This window comes from Peromyscus maniculatus, chromosome X (assembly GCF_049852395.1).
Source record: "Peromyscus maniculatus bairdii isolate BWxNUB_F1_BW_parent chromosome X, HU_Pman_BW_mat_3.1, whole genome shotgun sequence".
NCBI lineage: Eukaryota > Metazoa > Chordata > Mammalia > Rodentia > Cricetidae > Peromyscus > Peromyscus maniculatus.
The window spans coordinates 32788840-32807343 of record NC_134875.1 but is presented as its reverse complement, the minus strand read 5'-3'; the positions used below and the strand labels follow the sequence as shown (position 1 = coordinate 32807343).

Here is an 18504-nt window from a genome sequence, read left to right as displayed (position 1 = left end):
GATGATGGGCTCATCATTTTTTAATCCTCTTTTTATTTAAAAAGTATAAACTTTTCAAATCCGAAAATTCTGATTTGTGTAGATATTGTCACCAAAGCATTGAGAAATGGATAGTATTAAACATGTTTTCATCCCACAGCTTACTCAAAGTGAAAAAATAATCAAACAATGTTTCCATATTATCAGATGATATTTAACAACATAGCCCATGAAAAAAATTAAGGGCTGAAAGATTATTGACTTGACTTTTCTAAGTTATGCTAAATAAGTAACAATATACACAATGATATATTCATTTGAGAAAACTATTGTTTATTTAGAAAAAATGGTTACACTGGTAGAATTCAGTAGATAAAAAATTCTCTTAAAAACGTCACTGTGAAACTTTTCCAGATGTAAGTTTAGGAATACAAAGCTCCGGTAGCTGTAAAATTAAAACACAATTAATTGTTTTATTCTTCTCCCCCCGATTTTCCTAATTACAAGAAAAAATGGCAAGGGACAAGTGAGCGCTGGTATAATTTTCTTTGTAGAACAGGCTTTAATGTTGTACACATACTATATAAAACGATTCTTAGGCGTTGCAGAAGACAGTGCTTCACTTTATTTTTAGTGACTAATATTTAAAAAACACAGGCCAAATAAATTAAAACTGAGTTCTAAAATGAGGTAAATTCAAAATCATTCAATAACTGTTTATTTTCAGTTTCAAACATTAAAAAGGAAGCATTTCAAATGAGGGGAGGGACGAAACCCAGGCAATATTTAATCAAAAGTGAAATTCTGTACACATGTAACCTTATTTGCTTATTGGGAAGTATATGCAGCACATTGTGCTAAAATATGGAATAATTAACACTTTCAGCCATTACTGAAAATAAACATGTAGAAATTAAGCAACAAGTTAAAGTACAATAACAAACAACACAACAATTTTAGGTTTTCTGCATGGAGCAATAAAGCGGATAACTGGAAATGGGCTCACTTCATTCACAATTCTCAGAAATCTACCCAGGAAAATAAAATTCTGGTCACAGCTGTATGAGTTCATTTCATCCTTTCCACCTGAAAGAAACAAACTGGTTATATTGACATACAAGAAGGAGAGGCTGAGGGAAAAAGTGAGGAGGAAAGCCAAAGCAGGGAAAGAAGACAGAGAGGAAGGGCCAGAGAGTGACAGATGGGAAAGAAAAGACGGAAAAAAAACCATTCAGGAAGAAACCTCAGTGAATTCTGTCAATAACAAAGGCCTGGATGAAGTTCCCAGAAAATGATGAAATATTTGTCTTTGTCCATTCTTAGAAAACATTAAGACACTGTGAATTTTAAGAAACACTGAACATTTTCTATTTTCTGTGTATGAAAGGTAGAAGGTTTGTGGAATACAGAGAAAAATATTAAAAGAATAACAGGTACAACACTCTATAGGCGCAAGGAATAATGTATCAAAAATAAACAGAACATGTAGCAAAGGAAAGGAACCTATTTTACATGATTAGCCAAAAGAAACAGAAAAATGACATCCATTTTTTTCACAAGGACACAATTTTAATAGTGAATTATATTAAGATGCAATGTCTGCTAAATTATAAAAATTGCTTTAAAAATATATTGACTCAATTATACTCATTTCCTTTCCTTTATGTAGACATTTTTCAAATACTGCATAATGAAATAAATTCAAAACATAATCATTACAGCATGTGGCAAATAATTTCATATCTGCCTAACATTGTTCTCAAATTTTAAATTAATGCTTAATGCATTAAACTTTATTAATGAAAATACTACATTCACACAGTTCCTAAAATCATAGCTAGAAGGGGCCTTAGAAAATAATCACACTTGCATGAAATGCTGACAAATAATTTATACATCATTTCTACACAGCATTCTGTGCATACCATGTATAATCTTGACATCATCAATTATAATTTTGGATACACTGATGTTGAACTTACACTTTTAACACTTAAAAAAATAATCGTTCCTGTCCATCAATTGATAAATGGGTAAACAAAACATGATACACATTCATTCTATGGAATATTTAACCATAAAAAGGAATGGATTGTTGACACATGCTACACCATGGATAAATTTTGATAACATGATGGTATTTGAAAGAACCCTGGCCCCAAAGGACATGATATTGCACGATTCCATTTATATGAAATGTCCCAAACCAGGCAAATGGATAGACAGAAAATGTGTCAGTAGCTTCCAGTGGCTGGAGAAAGAGAAGTTAAAAGTGACTGGTAACCTGCATGGGGCTTCTTTTGCAGGTAAGGGAAATGCTCTGAGATTAGACTATGGTGATGACTGCACCACACAGTGATATACTGAAGACCACTGAATTGTCCACTTTCAAATGGTGACTGCATCTCAGTTTTTTAGATTGAAAACAAATAAGAAATGGGTCCTTGATCATGATAATGTCTATGTAATGTTCCAATAAAAAAGAACATCATGGTAGCCACATGATCATAATCAGAGTAAGAAATGGGGTCTCAATCATGATGATGTCACATTATGATAATTCCTTAAGGACAAGGAAACTTTTAATGACATATTTAAGAGTACATTAAAGGATAAAAATGTTGTTGCTGTTAAAACATATAAAGATCTTTCCCAGGAATTAGAATTAAAATTAAAATTTTTACAAGAAGCCAAAACCCTCCAAACAACATAATCATCCCAATGTTTTCACACTTATAGAGTTCACACACAAAGGCAACCTATCTACATTATTAAGGAATTGGTTCCAGGAGGCAATTTCCTCTCCTTTCTGAGAAAGAAGGGTGAACTGAAAGTCAGTTAGTGAATTTTTCATTAGATGCTGCTTCTGGATGGCATATCTCAAGTAAAAATTGTATGCACAGGGACCTTGCTCCAAGAAATTGCCAGCAGGTGAAAATAATGTTCTGAAAATCAGTGACTTTGGAATGTCTCGTCAAAAGGATGGTGGTGTGTATATATCTTCTGACTTAAAGCAGATTCCCATAAAATGGACAGCACCAGAAGCTCTTAATTATGGGAGATATTATTCTGAGAGTGACTCATGGAGCTTTGGCATCCTCCTCGGGGAGACGTTCAGCTTAGGGGTCTGTCCACACCCTGGAATGACAAATCAGCAAGTACAAGAGCAAGTGGAAAGAAGATACTGGATGTTAGTCACAACGTCTCAACAGTGTCCTCAGAGTCTACTCAGTGCTGAAATTTGGAGGTTACAACTTGAAATCCACTCCCAAGCTCAAGGAACTTCAGGCAGAGCTAGCTGCTATCAAGCATACCTACAACCCTAGCATTTGAGAGCATAAGAGGAGGATCAGCATGGGTTAGATGGCAGCCTGTCGTATACAGAAATCCAGGCCAGCCCGAGTTACAAAGTGTGTCCTTGTCTCAAACATCCCAAAACAACAAGAAGACACAGTGATGAAAGAGCAGCAAACCTGAGACTTCAGGATTCTGTCCTCGACACAGTTACAATTTTATTCTCATTAACATTTAGCTTATGCCAATCTTACGCAACATACTTCTAGGTTTACTTTTAAACAATGCTATATAAAAAATAAATATGTACCACTTTAACAACTATAAATAAGCCAGATTAGCTTATAAATCTAAAGGGTCAATGAAACCTATCTTTTTCACAGTTCTTTTATTGATGTTTCTCAAAATCATTTTCTACTGCAGGTTCAGTTCAATTCGCTGTCCTCCATTACACACATACACTCTTTTGGAGCTATAAACTGTACTTAATACCACATAGAACAAAACAGAAAGTGGCCTTCCATTCTGCTGAGAGCAGAATACATGTATAAATACCATTTTATATTGGTAATGATCTCAACATCCTCAATTCTTTTTACCTGATTCAATAGTTCACACGTTTCATAAAATAGACTTTTTTGATGGTAATAAAAATGTTAAGAGAAACTATAAAATACAAGCTTACCAAAATAATAGCTAACTCATGGTTAAGTATCTACTTCAAAGGGGGTACCACCAAAGCAATGTGCTCCCTGCATTTACTATCATTTAAGTTATCATGATTTGCCCCTTCAATGTTTATCCCCTCTCCCTGTCCAAAGCTGAATGACATATAAGAATGAAGTTGACAATCAGAATATCAAAGAAACATTCACAAAGAAAAGTTATGAGGAAAAAGACATAGGGACAGGCATTCTAATCTAGCATTACACTTGCAGGTGCCCTTAGGAACTTTTACAGCAAACACAGAACCTGGAATGTTCTGTGTAGGTAAAATGTAACACCAAGTTAAACTCGAGAATCTTTTAAGCTGAAACCTGATTGTACACAGGGTTGCCTGTCAGAATAAAATAATGTGCAGAAAGGATAGTCACACACATAAGCAAAGGTGGCAGTAGAATTCTTTATAAGCCATTACCTCCATGTCAAGACCGTTAAAACACAAAACAAAATAGCACCTTAATGAGTATGTGTCTACTTGAAGAGAAAAGGCAAGGAAGTACATAATTCCTTCTGGCTTAAACTACTTAGTGCTTATGAGTATTGGTTCACAGAGCCCACAACTAGTACTTTCAAATAGCATAAATGTTCATGAAAAGAAAATTAGTTTTGTCTATCACTTCAATCTCCTTAACAAGAGCTTTGTACATATTAAATGGTTGATATGTGTGTGTGTGTGTGTGTGTGTGTGTGTGTGTGTGTGTGTGTGTGTGTGTGTTAAATCTGTTCTCAAGAACAAGGGGGGAGAAGTCTTTTTTCTTTTAGTATTGTTCTTCACCAATGTTTTCATTGATTAAACATTTCACATTGTGGTACACAATCTGTACACAGATTTCTATGTACAACTAACAGACTGCATAAACATCACAGACAATAAGGAAAAATAATTGGTTATTTGATGAGAAATCACAATCTAGACATGTGGATATGCTGCACACTTAGAGAACCAGTAACTAGAACAAGCTCACACATGAGCAATGACTAGCTCCTGAGGAATAAACTCCAGCAAATACTTTATTTCCTAATATGGATTACTACCATATTTTGACTATGCCTTGGAATGACAGTGTATTCCTAAAGTTAGAAATCTGTGAGAGCATAGGGGGCTAGTTTTCCAAGTACAGACTAGAAGGGGGAAAGGTTAGAACAGGAATTCTAAAATTGTCTACAGGGGCTAAGGATATAATGGAAACAACGTTTACTATGTAGGGATTGCTAGAGTCAACAGCCTGCCTTTCCCTCCACAAACCACCCTCCCCACAAAAGCCTCGTTCTAGGGGGAAAGCATGTTGGTCAAAGTTTCATTGCTGCCAAGCAGAAATCAGGACACAATGCCAAATGTTTCAATTCATCAAAAGAAACTGAAATTCTGATTGGACAACTTTTCTGAATTGTTAAAGAATGTTAAATCTTGTGTTTTAACAGAACTGCACATGCACATAATCCCAGCACTAACTAAGCCAAACCTGGGGAATTGCCAGTGAATTTGACAGCAACCTGGGCAACCCAATGAGTTCCTGACAAGCTTGGAAGACAGAGTAAGAGCCTATGTCAAACCAAGCAACAAATAAATAAAACAATGTTTTCTAAATGTAAACCCCGTGTGAGACTAAGACCTCACTTAACAAGTCAAACTTTGTTCAAGTATTGGAAACTTGCAGTATCAGACTTGAAGGATAAAAGAATCAAGTTATATATTTGAGACTAGATGTAAGAAATAAATTTGGCTTTACTGGAATGGAAGGTTAAAAATACAATGGACTTAAAGTATGGATAGAATACGATATGAGTTGTAGGACACATATACCAAGTAATAATTGAGAAGTCAAAGGATGGCTGTTAGATAATGATTTAATTTGGTTGGTTGGTTGGTTTGTTTCCCCCACTTTAGTGTTAGGGACTGAACATAGAACCTTGCACATGCTAGAGAAACAGTCTACCATTGAGGTATATCCTGAGTGCCAGGCAAGGATTTTTAAAGATTAAAGGAAAACAAAATATCAAGGCAAGAACAACTAGTGATAGTCAAGAGATTAAATCAAGGAGAGAGAGTATCTGGAGAAAGATTTTGCAGGTAAAAAAATAATACAAAAACGAGTTTTGGAGCTAAAAGTAGGGGGCAGGACAAGAGACTCTGAAAAGAACATAATCCAAAATCACATTTATATATAATATTCTCTTGATACTAATGTGACCATTGTAATACGTCTGCACTCAGAGTGACAACTACAACAAATCAATGTCATTTCTCGACTGAGTCCCCTGCAATAACTGTTCTAAATACCAACAAGAAAATCTTCAAATCAGTGATAGGATAAAATCATGGCAATGTGATGTGTTAGCAGCTCTGTCCTTTCTGTAGATTAGGAAACAAGTCAACAGGGGAGCAAGAAAAGCAGAGTTAGATGCACCCTGCAGATAGACAACAGCACCATAGGAAATGAGGAATTTCTGATTGAAAAGAAAGAAAAACAGAATGGCTTGCCTAACTACAGAATGAAACCAAACACAGAGGCAGCCAGAAAATAACCAGAAGAAGAAAATCAATCACAGCCTCCCAAGAGTTAAGAGTCTGCCCCAGAAGAAAGTATATGTGACATAATTGCCAACCAACTAGGTGTATCTGTGAACAGTTATTGGGTTCAAGAAGATTTACCACAAGACTACCAGGCAAACATTTAGTCCTGTCCAATCCTACAGCCCTCACCTTTTGTTCCCAAAGGATATTTCACGGCCAGCATAAGAATAAATCATGAAAATCTGTATCAAAACCTTCATGTCTAACAAGACAAACTTGGGTTCCGAGAGAAAACAGATACATAAAAATCACAGTGAAAGTTGTCAGTGACTATGGTTGATCTATTCCTAATGAAAATTTGATAGGAAGGCTTTTTGTTTCTTTATCGGAGAAGTAGCATGTTAAATAAAATTTCAAATTAAAAGAAAAGTTACGATTACAATAAAAAACAATATATAGTATATATAATATATGGTATTACATACTACATAGTGTATATATATATATATATATATATATATATATATATATATATATATATTATAATATACATAGTTTCCCAGGGAAGACAGTAGGAAGGATGCCTAGAAGACTGAGTAGTACTACCTCTTTTACAATCTTCCTAATCAAAAAGTAAAAAAAGACTATTAGCCAGGAGTGGTGGTGTATATCTTTAATCCCAGCTATCAAGAGGCAGAGGCAGGTGAATTTCTGTGATTTCAAGACCAGCCTGGTCTACATAGCAAGTTCAAAGCCAGGGCTTGAGAAATAAGAGGAAAAACTATTAAATGCTAAGTGGTTTTTATACTACTGCCTATCCCACTCTACTTAGTCAGATAATAAGCAGGGAGAAACAAATGAATAAAAAGCACACCCTTCCTTGGGTCACTAATTTGACAACCTCAAATTCCCTCACTGCAACTAAAGTAAATATAGCAAAACCCACATCCTAAACCAAATCCTTATACTGAACTGGCCCTCCAGACATTTCTCACCCTTAGGCAAACCTTAGTAGGGTTTGTTGTATACCTGGTTCCCTAAGTGATTAGGAGCAGCTCAGATTAGAGATAAGGTATAAATAGTGGGTATATGTGTAATATTATTAAGAAGTAACCATTACAATGAAAGCAAAAATGAGCTATAAAAAGCAAAGGCAACTTCAACTCTGTCTACCAGGAATCATTAATGGAGGAGACAAATCAACCTATATCAATAATCCTAAAACGTCCAAGAGTAACTATTCAGACGCTGACTTTAAGTCCTCAACAAAAAAAAAAAACAGGCTCAATTGGGATATGAACAGTCTGTCTACTATGGTGGTCATGTAATTTATGTAAGATGTTTAAAATATTTTTATGTATCATACAAAGCAAATGCATCACCTTGAAAACAAGTTTGCCTATTTAAAATATAGTAAAAGTACAGAACTTAATTTCTAACTTTGCAAAATATGTGCAGTGGTAGAAAGAAAGCCACAAAACCTTAAAGGCCCAAAGAACAGAAAACACTAAAGTCATGCCTTCAATTGTCAACTCCATTTTCTAATGTCTCTGTGACCTACTGCAATCTTTCAGAGTTTTAGTTTCTTCACCTGTAAAGTATAAAAACCACCATCACTTATTGAGCTACTAGTGCTTTAAAAACATAATTAATTATCCAGAAAAGATGGTACTAGGTGGCAAAGAGAAAGCCAGATGTTCTCAAATACATCTTGATTTTTTTCAGTGATTAATCAGCAAGCTTAAAATAAAAACAAGCTTAAAGTGAAGTTTAAAAATAACTGTAAAATTTATATCTATATACAAAAAGACTCTGTCATTATATTCAGGTAAAAATTCAAGTATCTGTATCCTGCAAAAAGGATCTAGTTCCTTTACCATTTTCTGATCTCGTTTAGGGGTATCTCTAAACGAAAAGGAGGGGAGAATATACTCACCTTGGTTGAAAGTGTTCATTATCTGTGCTTGTCAGAGGACTTATGAGTAGATGACAAATTAAGGGAAAACAACTTTGGGGCAGGGAAGAATAGTGTCCTACTTCCAGGCCTAATTGGTTCTGATCAGCCTAGTAACCTCAAATTCTAGGAACTCTGCTTATGTATCAGATCATTCTGCTGTTCTGGTCACCATGCTCCCCAGCCCAAGAGATTCACTGTTCCTCTTTTTTTCTCGTGGTAACAATACAAAGGGTTAACAACAACAAAAATACACAGAGCCTATAAAACTTGTGTCATAAAACATCTCAGTTCACTACAGAATTACTTTTAAAAATCAAGAAGATCAAGTCTCTTGTTTTCAGGTCATACACTGAAGGGTAACTACACTTTACAACTAATAAGTTCCTGTATATTTAGACCACATACAAGAAAGGTTTGATTCTAAATATGAATAGTCTCAATCTTCTATTTCAGTGAGTGAAATATAAAGATGAAAAGGATATTGTTTCTTCTCTTCCTTTCCTCCTGAACTATCCCGTTTCTCTTTCTTTTCTATCTTTTCTTTATCATGCCTGGATTCCTATAAGGAATGATGAAATTAGTTGGGGAAGGAAAAAAATCAAATACGTTTCTTTAAAATAGCCTGAAATCCCCTTTTATCATTCACCAGCCATATGTTTTCTTCAAAAACTTGCTTAATATGACACTAAAACCACATGCAACAACAAAAAAAAAATAGAAATACTGAACTCCTCCAAAAGCAAAAACATTCATACATCACAGGAAAGTATGATAGCATATAGAACAGGAAATGATATTTGTGAAAGATGTATAGCAGTCAAGTATCCAGAATATCAAAAGAACTCTTAAAAGTGAATGCCATAAAAGGCAGACAACTCATTTTGAAAACAGTGAAAGAATGTGAAGAGATTTCTCCAAAGAAGATATATAGATACATGGAAAGACAGACATTTGGTATTATTAGTCACTGAGGAAATACAAATCAAAACCACAATGAATTACCACTCACATCCACTAGGATGGCTATGATTAAACTAAAATAAAAAAGTAGCCAGTGTTGATAAAGATTTACAGAAATTGTACCCTGATATATTGCTCGTCGAAAGCAAACCATACAGCCACTGTGGAAAAGTTTGGCAGCAACTCAAAAAAGCTAAAAAAAATTATCTAATAACCTAGAAATTCTATTCCTAGGTGTGTGTGTGTGTAGATAATTATATATATAATTGAAGACAGTCAAATGAGTTATTTCATACCAGCACACAAATGGTCACAGCAACATTATTCACAATAGCCAAAAAGTGGAAACATTCTAAAAATCCAACAACTGGCTGGGTGTGGTGGCTTACACCTGCAATCTTAGCACTAGGGAGCCTGTGGCAGGAGAACTGCGAGTTTAAGGGGGAGGCTGAGGTATTAAGGAAGCTCCAAGCCAGCTTGGGATACAAAGGGAGGCCCTGTCTCAAAGCAAAACAAAAATCCACCAACTAACAAGTGTGGTATAGTCACATAATGGAATATTATTTAGTCATAAGAAGAGATTAAATAATGGCAGATACTACAATACGGAAAAAGAACTTCAAAATCATTCTTAAAAGGTAGACAAAAAAAGCTCTATTATTTTATAATTCTACTTACATGAAATAATTAAAAATAGGTAAATCCACAGAGACATAAAGCTAGTGGTTGCCAAGGAATGGGGAAGTCACAGTGAGGAATCAATGTATCATGAGCCTAGGGTTCCCCTTTGGAAGAATTCAAATATTTTTGGAACCAGACAAATACCAAGTGTATAATATTGAAAATATACATACTACTTAATTCAGTGGTTTTCAATCTTCCTAATGCAGTGAATCTATAATATAGTTCCTCATGTTGTGATATCACCCAACCATAAAGTTATTTTTGTTGCTACTTCATAACTGTAATTTTACTACTGTTATGAATCATAATGTAAACGTTTTTTGGAGATAGAGGTTTGCCAAAGGGACTGTGACCCACAGGTTGAGAACTGATGACTTTATTATTCTATGTGAACCTTATCTCAATTGAAAAACACTGAAAAGGAACAGCCTTATCTTTGGAAGCTTACAGAATTAAATTATCCACCATTTATTTTTCTAAAACTGCTATTAAAAACTATAAATGCACTATACATTTTTAACATTTACAGTAATGCTTTGTAAACAGTTTACACCTTAGTAGTAGCTTACCAATTATTTTATGGAGCATGATTGAAATTTGAGTATCAATCAGTATATAACAGAATGTACTTTATATATATATATAGATATATCTCAGGAATAAAGAGAAACTAAAAGAATTGTGGGTAGAAGAAAAAGTCAAACATAAAGAACTGAAGTGGTGAGAGTGAAATGGAGAGAAAAAGAACTTCAAAAGTATACTAATTCTAACTTCACAGTAATTTAGGACTAATCTAGCTCAAATTTCCCAACCAGAGTACCTGCCCACTCCCAAACCTCCTGTTCCCATTCCAAAGTAACTAACAAATGATTATCTGGCAGGAATATACATACATACACCAAGGCACTAAACTTACAAGAGTGAGTATTTTCCTCGCAAGGCTCTAATCCCTAGGTGAAGAGTCACATGCCATTAATGGCTGCTATGAGAGGGAGAGAATCAGTCTTCTCTAAGGACAAGGCCTCTGACAGGTTATCCAATCCCAAGTAGTCAGCCCTCAACACATATGCATATAAGCAGCACTAAAAGGACTCAGCAGGTTTTATTTATAGATACATATATAGGTATTATAATAATATAATAATTAAAGAAGAAGTCATGAAGTTTAGAGGAAGACTGGGAGTCAAGACCGGGGGGTGTAGAAATGATGTAAATACAGTATTCATATATGACATTCTCAAAAAATAATAAAATACATGTTTTCCAAAAGGTATACAGTTCCTTTGTGTTCCTAATTTACCTTTTTGCCACCAGAGGAGATTTTATCCATCTTCTCAGATTTAAACGAATCACTACTGCCTTTTTCTTTGCCTGAAGATTTTGATTTATTTTTCTCTTTGTCTTTCTCATTTGGATATTGAGACTCACATGGACTCTCACTTTTGTGTTTTGAAACCCCCACTAAAATTACAAAAGAGAATAATGAAAGGCTTTTCCAATTCACTTTGATGAGTGCTTCAAGGTAGTAGTAAGTCTACCTACTTGTTCCATTCTCCTCTTTCCGCCTCTTTGTTATGTCCGGTGGCACTTCACGGTCATTGTTTGAGTGGTCCTAGAACCAAGAATTGTGAACTACATTGATCAAGGGTTATGGTTTTTGTTTTGTTTTGTTTCTACGTATTACTTTTATACAAGAAAGTCACAGCTAACTAGCATTGGAGGATATTTGTAGTACTACATACTCGGTAAATGGCAGGAGAGAGATTACTAAGCTGAAGTTTCTTATTAGTGTAGAAAATGCAAACACAGTCTAGGGTGAAATACCAGTTAAAACTTGAAGCAGACTGCTATGGAATAAACCAGTATTTTCTAAAAGCAGAAAACAAATTCCCATACATGAAAAAAAGCTTTCCAAGCTAATTGTTAAAAATTACAAACCCTTTTCCGCTCTTTCCTGTCCTTTTCATCTTTTTTCTCTCTTTCTCTGGATCTTTCCCTTGACTTGTCCAAATCTTTCTTGTCCATTTCTCTCTCCTTACTCTTGGACAGTGGTGGAGGAGTATGATTAATGTAGAGCTGTTAAAATTAAGGCAATATTACTAAAGATTATTAGTTTTCCAGTATTGGCAGCCTTTGGTAATTTGTTTATTAAATGAAAGGTAATAGGTAACTATATATAAAGTCAAAACTAGTTGTCTGCTTGTTTATGAGAGCTAAAATAAAAGAATGTGACACATATACAAAGGCTTTAATCCTGGGCCTTATAAAGATTCCCATTTTAACTCAGCTCATTATTGCCTCAGCTGACATTTCACAGTACATTCATAAGCCAGCATCTTCCTTGTCCCCCTAGTATATAAGAGTTCATAAGTGAAAAACAGCAACTGGACTTTTTCTACTGTAAAAAAGACAAAACACAAATCCCTATGCAGTCATGGATATTTGAAGGTCTAACCATCTAAAAATAAGCAGTCAATGACGGGGCAAAAAGATACAAATAAAACCTAGCCGTGGTTTTACTAGTAAGTCCATTCTGCCTAGGTATAAACCAGTCAGTGATTATCTCAAATATTTTTTATAAATATAAAGACTGATGCATATTCTCTACTTATGAAAGCACTGTAACTCTAACAAATAATCACAACCGTGAATTCTACCTTACTGGTTCTAAATAGCTCAGAAAACCATCAGGTAAGCTGAAGGTAACTAAACTACTCGAAAGACTGAAAGTGATAGAAAAAAAATTCTCTGTCAAAAGGTCTATTGGTGAAAAAATAGCCAAACATCTAGGTTATTCTAATTCTAAATGAGAGAAGAATTCTACTTAGGCAAGTTGGAAACATGGAAATGCACTCTAAAAGAAAATGTTTAGGAAGTAGTCAGAAAATAAGCCTCTAACTCTATGGCATTTACCCTGTTTCATTTGCTATGTTCAAAGGATAATGACTAGAACTCATAATGTAACTACATAATTCTACATATACCTACCCTAAGAAGAAACACAACAGTGACTGAATGGTAAAATACTTTTACAGCGAGGAATCCTTTGATAATCAAAGAAATGCAAGACAAAGGGCTATCAGTTTAAAGCTTAAATACTTATTCTTTCAACACCACCAAACATTTTCAATTCAGTTCTTTGAGAAATAGTATCAAAGCAACACAGAGTGGATTCTTAAAAAAAAATGTTTAAAAGTTGAGGAATGACTGAAACAAAGTGTTTATCAATAACAAGATTAAGAGAATATTCTACAGTCATAAAAGATACTACCTATCTAACAGATACTACTGCTGAATATGCCTTAAATGACACTTGAGATTTTTTTCTAATTGTGAAATTTATTCACATCTTTTCCTGCATCTTATTTGTGAACTAGATAAGACAAATAATAATATATTATTGAAACACTCAACAATTCCCTTTAAGAAAGTACCGCTTCATTTCTCCCACTATAAGAGTATCCTCATCCCCCACAAAACAACATTTTTACCCATGCCTACTTGAATTCTGGAGTGTAAGGAATTGAGAAACTACTCTAGGACTTCTGGCATTAATACTCAAATATTTCTTTTCTTTTTTTTTTTTTTGGTTTTTCGAGACAGGGTTTCTCTGTGTAGCTTTGCGCCTTTCCTGGAACTCACTTGGTAGCCCAGGCTGGCCTCGAACTCACAGAGATCCACCTGGCTCTGCCTCCCGAGTGCTGGGATTAAAGGCGTGCGCCACCACCGCCCGGCTCAAATATTTCATTCTTGACATAAAATGACAAATAGTTAAACTGATATATAATCAGAAATTCTAGGTTTAGAAATATACCAATTCATTTCCTCCTCTCTACCTTTCTAATAATTGTGACCACAATACCTTTTTCTACAAAACATAGTTTCTCATCACCTACTGAGTGGAATTCATGCTTGTTTAAGCATTTTAAGCATGCTCCATAATCTTCACAATTATATCCTACCATACAGCAACCTAATGTTCTGTGGCTATCAGTAGTCCCTAACTTTCATCCCTTTTACCTTATTAGAATGAATAATTACTTTTACCTTAAAAGTCTTGGTTTTTCAAAAATAGCTGAAGAGCCATCAGCACCTAAACTATCTCTCAGCTCTGCAATTCACCTTCTACTGGATTCTTTTCTTTTTATTTATTTGCCATTTCTGTAACAGGTTTTTCCTTACAAATCAAGTTACTTATTTCTGTACATAATCATTTCTAGTACAGAAGAACTAGATGTCTTTTTCACTTTTGTATGTTTCTTAGAGGCTAGTACATACAATGAATACATATTTGCCAAATAAGTTAATGATGTGTTAGGACAACTTGTATGTAACATTATAGGAGTTTGTTCCTAGTTTGATTTTATTTCCTTAGATTGAGACCATTAAGAGGGAATAAAGGAATCTAGCCAACTTTCAAAATCAAGGCGTGGTTGGAATAGAAGCATGCTTTTAGCACTCTTGTCATTATATGTAGTTGCTAGTACTGCTATACCAAAACACTGATCAAAAGTAGAAAGATGTGAAGTGGAAATGGGAGTAACAAAATATATGGATTCTATTTTAGGTTAGTCATCTTTTAATCTCACTAAAATAGTAAATGCATGCATTACTTTACTATGGTTTAGAAAGTAAAAGTACCCAATAATTATTAAGAAACAAAATACTGGGGGCAAAGCATAACTTAAAAATATCAAAATAAAAATCAAGGAAATAATTTTATATTTACAAGTAACAAAGTAACATGAAAGACAGACATATATCTTATGGCAAAAGCTCTAGAAAGTAAAAGCTGCCCTAGAAGCAGTGAGGCTATATAGATTGCTCAAAGTCCAGGAAAATTTTATCCCAAGCCATTCAAATGCTTTTAGATTTTTCTATACATTTAAAAGTAGAAAATCAGCTGCCACACAAAAATACTACTTTGGATTGCTTACCAAAGGCTTTAAGAGTTCATTTAAAGTATGTCTTGAGAGGCTAAACCTTACTGTAAGATCCCATACTAAGGATCTGAAAATGAAATGAGTCTCATAATTTTAATTAAATATTATATGTCACTTTCAAATTTTTCTGGTTCCACGTGGAATAATATATTGAATTTCAAATGCCCACAAAAATCTTCTTGTACAAAAAAATGTTGAAAAATTGACTTCAATTGCCACATTTAAAAAATTATATAAACTCACTGAAGAAGCTAGGAAACCTTTATAGCTATTATTGAAATGGATGTTAAGAACCAAGAAACCTTGATTTTAGCTCACATTTTCAGTAATGACAAGTTGTATGTCACTGAAAATAGTTCAGTCTCTCATTTGTCAAGAAGACACTACTATCTGCCCTATTTAACTCATAGTACTATTATAAACATGAGATGAGACAATATTATCTAAACATGCAAAAATGACAAAATATAATCTTCACAACAAATGTAAGAAACCATAATCTTCATCACTGACAAGAAAATCTAGTTAATCTTAGCATCAGGATTCAAACTACTTCAATGTATGCTTTAATAAATAAATACTAACAAATTAAGACTATTACAAGCCCATGGATATAAAACAGCCCACACAAGCTACTGATTGTTAAGACTGACAAATACAATCTCAAACTGGCTGCAAAGACCACTATACTGCAGTATGTTTTTATGATAGCCAATGAAAAGGTTTTACTTTAAAACAAACTACTTATGGTATAGTGGATAATCTTTCAAATAATAGTTTATCTTAAAAGCAATGCCATATATTTAGGACACAAGCACTTTGGCTATCTAAACCATTGAATAATTAGTAATTCTTCGCTTAGAATTCATAGACATTTCATTTAAAAATAAAATAATATGGCCATTTCAAAATTCCATTTGGTCTGTAAGTAAAGAGTCATATGTAGTATATAAGAAGACATAAATTAGAAAAATCAAAGCAAAGAGGGTACAGATTTCATAATAAGACACAATGACATGAAAAATAGACAATTCAAGTATAGTACTGAAATAAACTCCATAAAAATACACAAACTCCACATTGTTTTTAAGAATCAGAACACCCAGAAGAGTAGTGTAAAAGGAAAGAATTAATACTGACATATAAACATAGCCATCAAGTTGAGTACTCCCTCCCTTCCAGGAGAATGATTATTTTATATTTACTATATCACCTGGTATTATGCCACAGCTACTAAAAGGATACTTTAGCACAGGGAGACATAAAGAAATTTATGGATTGAGATGGATTCAGTTTTTTAAAGTTCTATGAATGCAGCAAATTACTTGTTTGTTCTTCTGAGTTATCTATAAACAAAGTAAGAAAACTGGCAAGTTTGCTCTGTGAAACTACACAAGTCTACCTATCACCCATCCCAAACAAATCAGTAACTCTCCATTCTCCAAACTTTATCAAGGTTCCAGATTTTAAAGCATAAAAGAAAAATACATAATACAGCAAGCTAGAATATATAAAAATACTGCCACATCACACACGTCTCTAAAATGAACCATTGTCATCTAGCACTTTTGTTGTTGTTTGTGGTAAGAATTTATAAGGTGATTCTATATAAAGAGAGAGTGCTTCCTCCCACCAATCCTAGCATACAAAATTTACTAGGGTGGTGGCATCTACGAAATAAAAGAAGTTAAGAATTTCTGGTTTACTTAGGCATGATTTTAAAAGACTCAAACCTTTGATGAAGATTCCTTGAGATCGATGAGACTGTCCTGTAGAAAATGAATGGAGATGACAGGTGAGCTGGCATAGTTCTCAGAACCCAGAGGAACTTTGGGAAGTATGTCTGTAACCTGGAAATAAACCAGCTATTTCTTGTGAGGATAAATTCCAGGAAATCATTATCAATATGAATATCAGCAATAAAAACAAAAAACAAAACCACACAATAGAATTGTAATTTTAAAAATTTATAAATATTAAATATATAAAATTAAAATTTTGTTCTGATTGAAAGTTAAAAATAAATGTCAATGCCACATATTTCATATTAAGCTTTAAGTAATTAAGAGGCTTTAAAAAGGCAAAACATTTTTCTCCACCAAAAGTTGAAAACAGTGAAGGTCATCGTGGAAGAAAATTGACTAATATTTTCATTGTTATTCTCTAATTAGAAGATTTTCAAATTTTATCCATTTACAACTCCAATAAATATAAACATTTTATTCTGGCTACAAAATTCAGTGGCATTACAAGCAAAAAATATTCTATAAAACAGAAATCAATATTTTGTTGCAAAGTACCATGATTTTGAATCTCATGCCTCTCACGAGGAAAAAAAAGTTTAAAAAAAAGAAGAAAAAGAAACCAATTATAGTATTCCACCACAGTGCTCTGGATGAAGAATTAATTAACTTACAGTTTTTAAAGTTCAACGTACTGCAAATTCAAAGATTCCATGAAATTAGATGACTTTAGAATTAAAATTAAATATGGAGCAAGGAATGGCTACCCTGAGTTCTTCAAGAAGGCTACACCCACGATTTTGTGCTGCAGTTGAATGCCTGGGATTTCTCTTTGCTGGGTGGTAGGACTGGATGCCACATCTGCTCTTATCGGAACGCAAGGTTCAACTTGTTGGGAACCCAATGGTATAAACAAACCTCCAAGGGAAGATACAACAGAAGCTGCATGCTCACTGAATAAACACAACTACAGGAGAACTGATCACCAAGGAGACTTTAAAATGGAACTCCTTTCAAGACTCCTTCTTAGAAGGCACATCGGAATGATGCTCATCAAGAAGCTTGATGAATTCAGAGGTATCTTGTTTATCGTGTATCATTCAGGAAGTCTTCAGTGCTATATAATCTTCAATATTTAGGCCGAAAAATAGCTTCATTCTGCTGAAAACATTCGTTTGCTTGTAGCTACCATTGCACTCCAAAAAGGACTGCTTAAAGCAGTGAGGCACTTCTGGGTAAAATTTCTCTTGCACTTTGAAACAATAAAATTAGTGCTAGGTCCTTGAAGTTCTAACATTTTTATAATAAAAACACTCAATAGGAAAAATTAGTCCACCAATACAGAAAAATTTCATTTTCTAATGCAATATAAAACCTCCAGTGGCTCCAGTGTATACTTGGCACAAGACTTGAAGGAAGTCAGGACATTGGTATTCCAAACAGGTGAGCCTAATACGGATGCTGCCTTCCTCAGGCTATACTAACCTTTACTGTGGAGGAATGTGATGGAGAAGGATGAGTATCAATTTTGCGACGTTTTTGTTCTGTTCGGACAAAAAGAAAGAGTCAGAATGAGGGATATTTCCAGTTGTTCCTAACACTTCAGAAAGTGAACAACTTTTAAGATCAAGTATTTGTTGCACAAGCAAAATCACTAACTTATCAAGACAATGAGACAACTAACAAGCATAATTAGAAGAAAAACTA

At 34.1% G+C, this 18504-nt stretch overlaps 1 protein-coding gene across 5 annotated transcripts in view; it reads right to left on the bottom strand.

Moving 5' to 3' along the window:
* Positions 1 to 670: 670 nt before the first annotated feature.
* Positions 671 to 18504, bottom strand: part of Thoc2 (THO complex subunit 2) — a 124357-nt gene continuing 106523 nt past the window's right edge. The window contains exons 32-39 of one of the 5 annotated variants that reach the window (XM_016000141.3): positions 18283 to 18341; positions 16789 to 16905; positions 12051 to 12188; positions 11655 to 11724; positions 11413 to 11573; positions 8951 to 9027; positions 8448 to 8493; positions 671 to 3117 (exon numbers count right to left, since the gene is read on the bottom strand). In XM_016000141.3, coding sequence (XP_015855627.1) covers positions 8466 to 8493; positions 8951 to 9027; positions 11413 to 11573; positions 11655 to 11724; positions 12051 to 12188; positions 16789 to 16905; positions 18283 to 18341 — 650 coding nt within the window. In that variant the 3' untranslated portion in view covers positions 671 to 3117; positions 8448 to 8465. The remainder of the gene's footprint in view (positions 3118 to 8447; positions 8494 to 8950; positions 9028 to 11412; positions 11574 to 11654; positions 11725 to 12050; positions 12189 to 16788; positions 16906 to 18282; positions 18342 to 18504) is intronic. The other 4 variants (XM_076561613.1, XM_016000143.3, XM_076561614.1 and 1 more) reach the window with 4 other exon arrangements.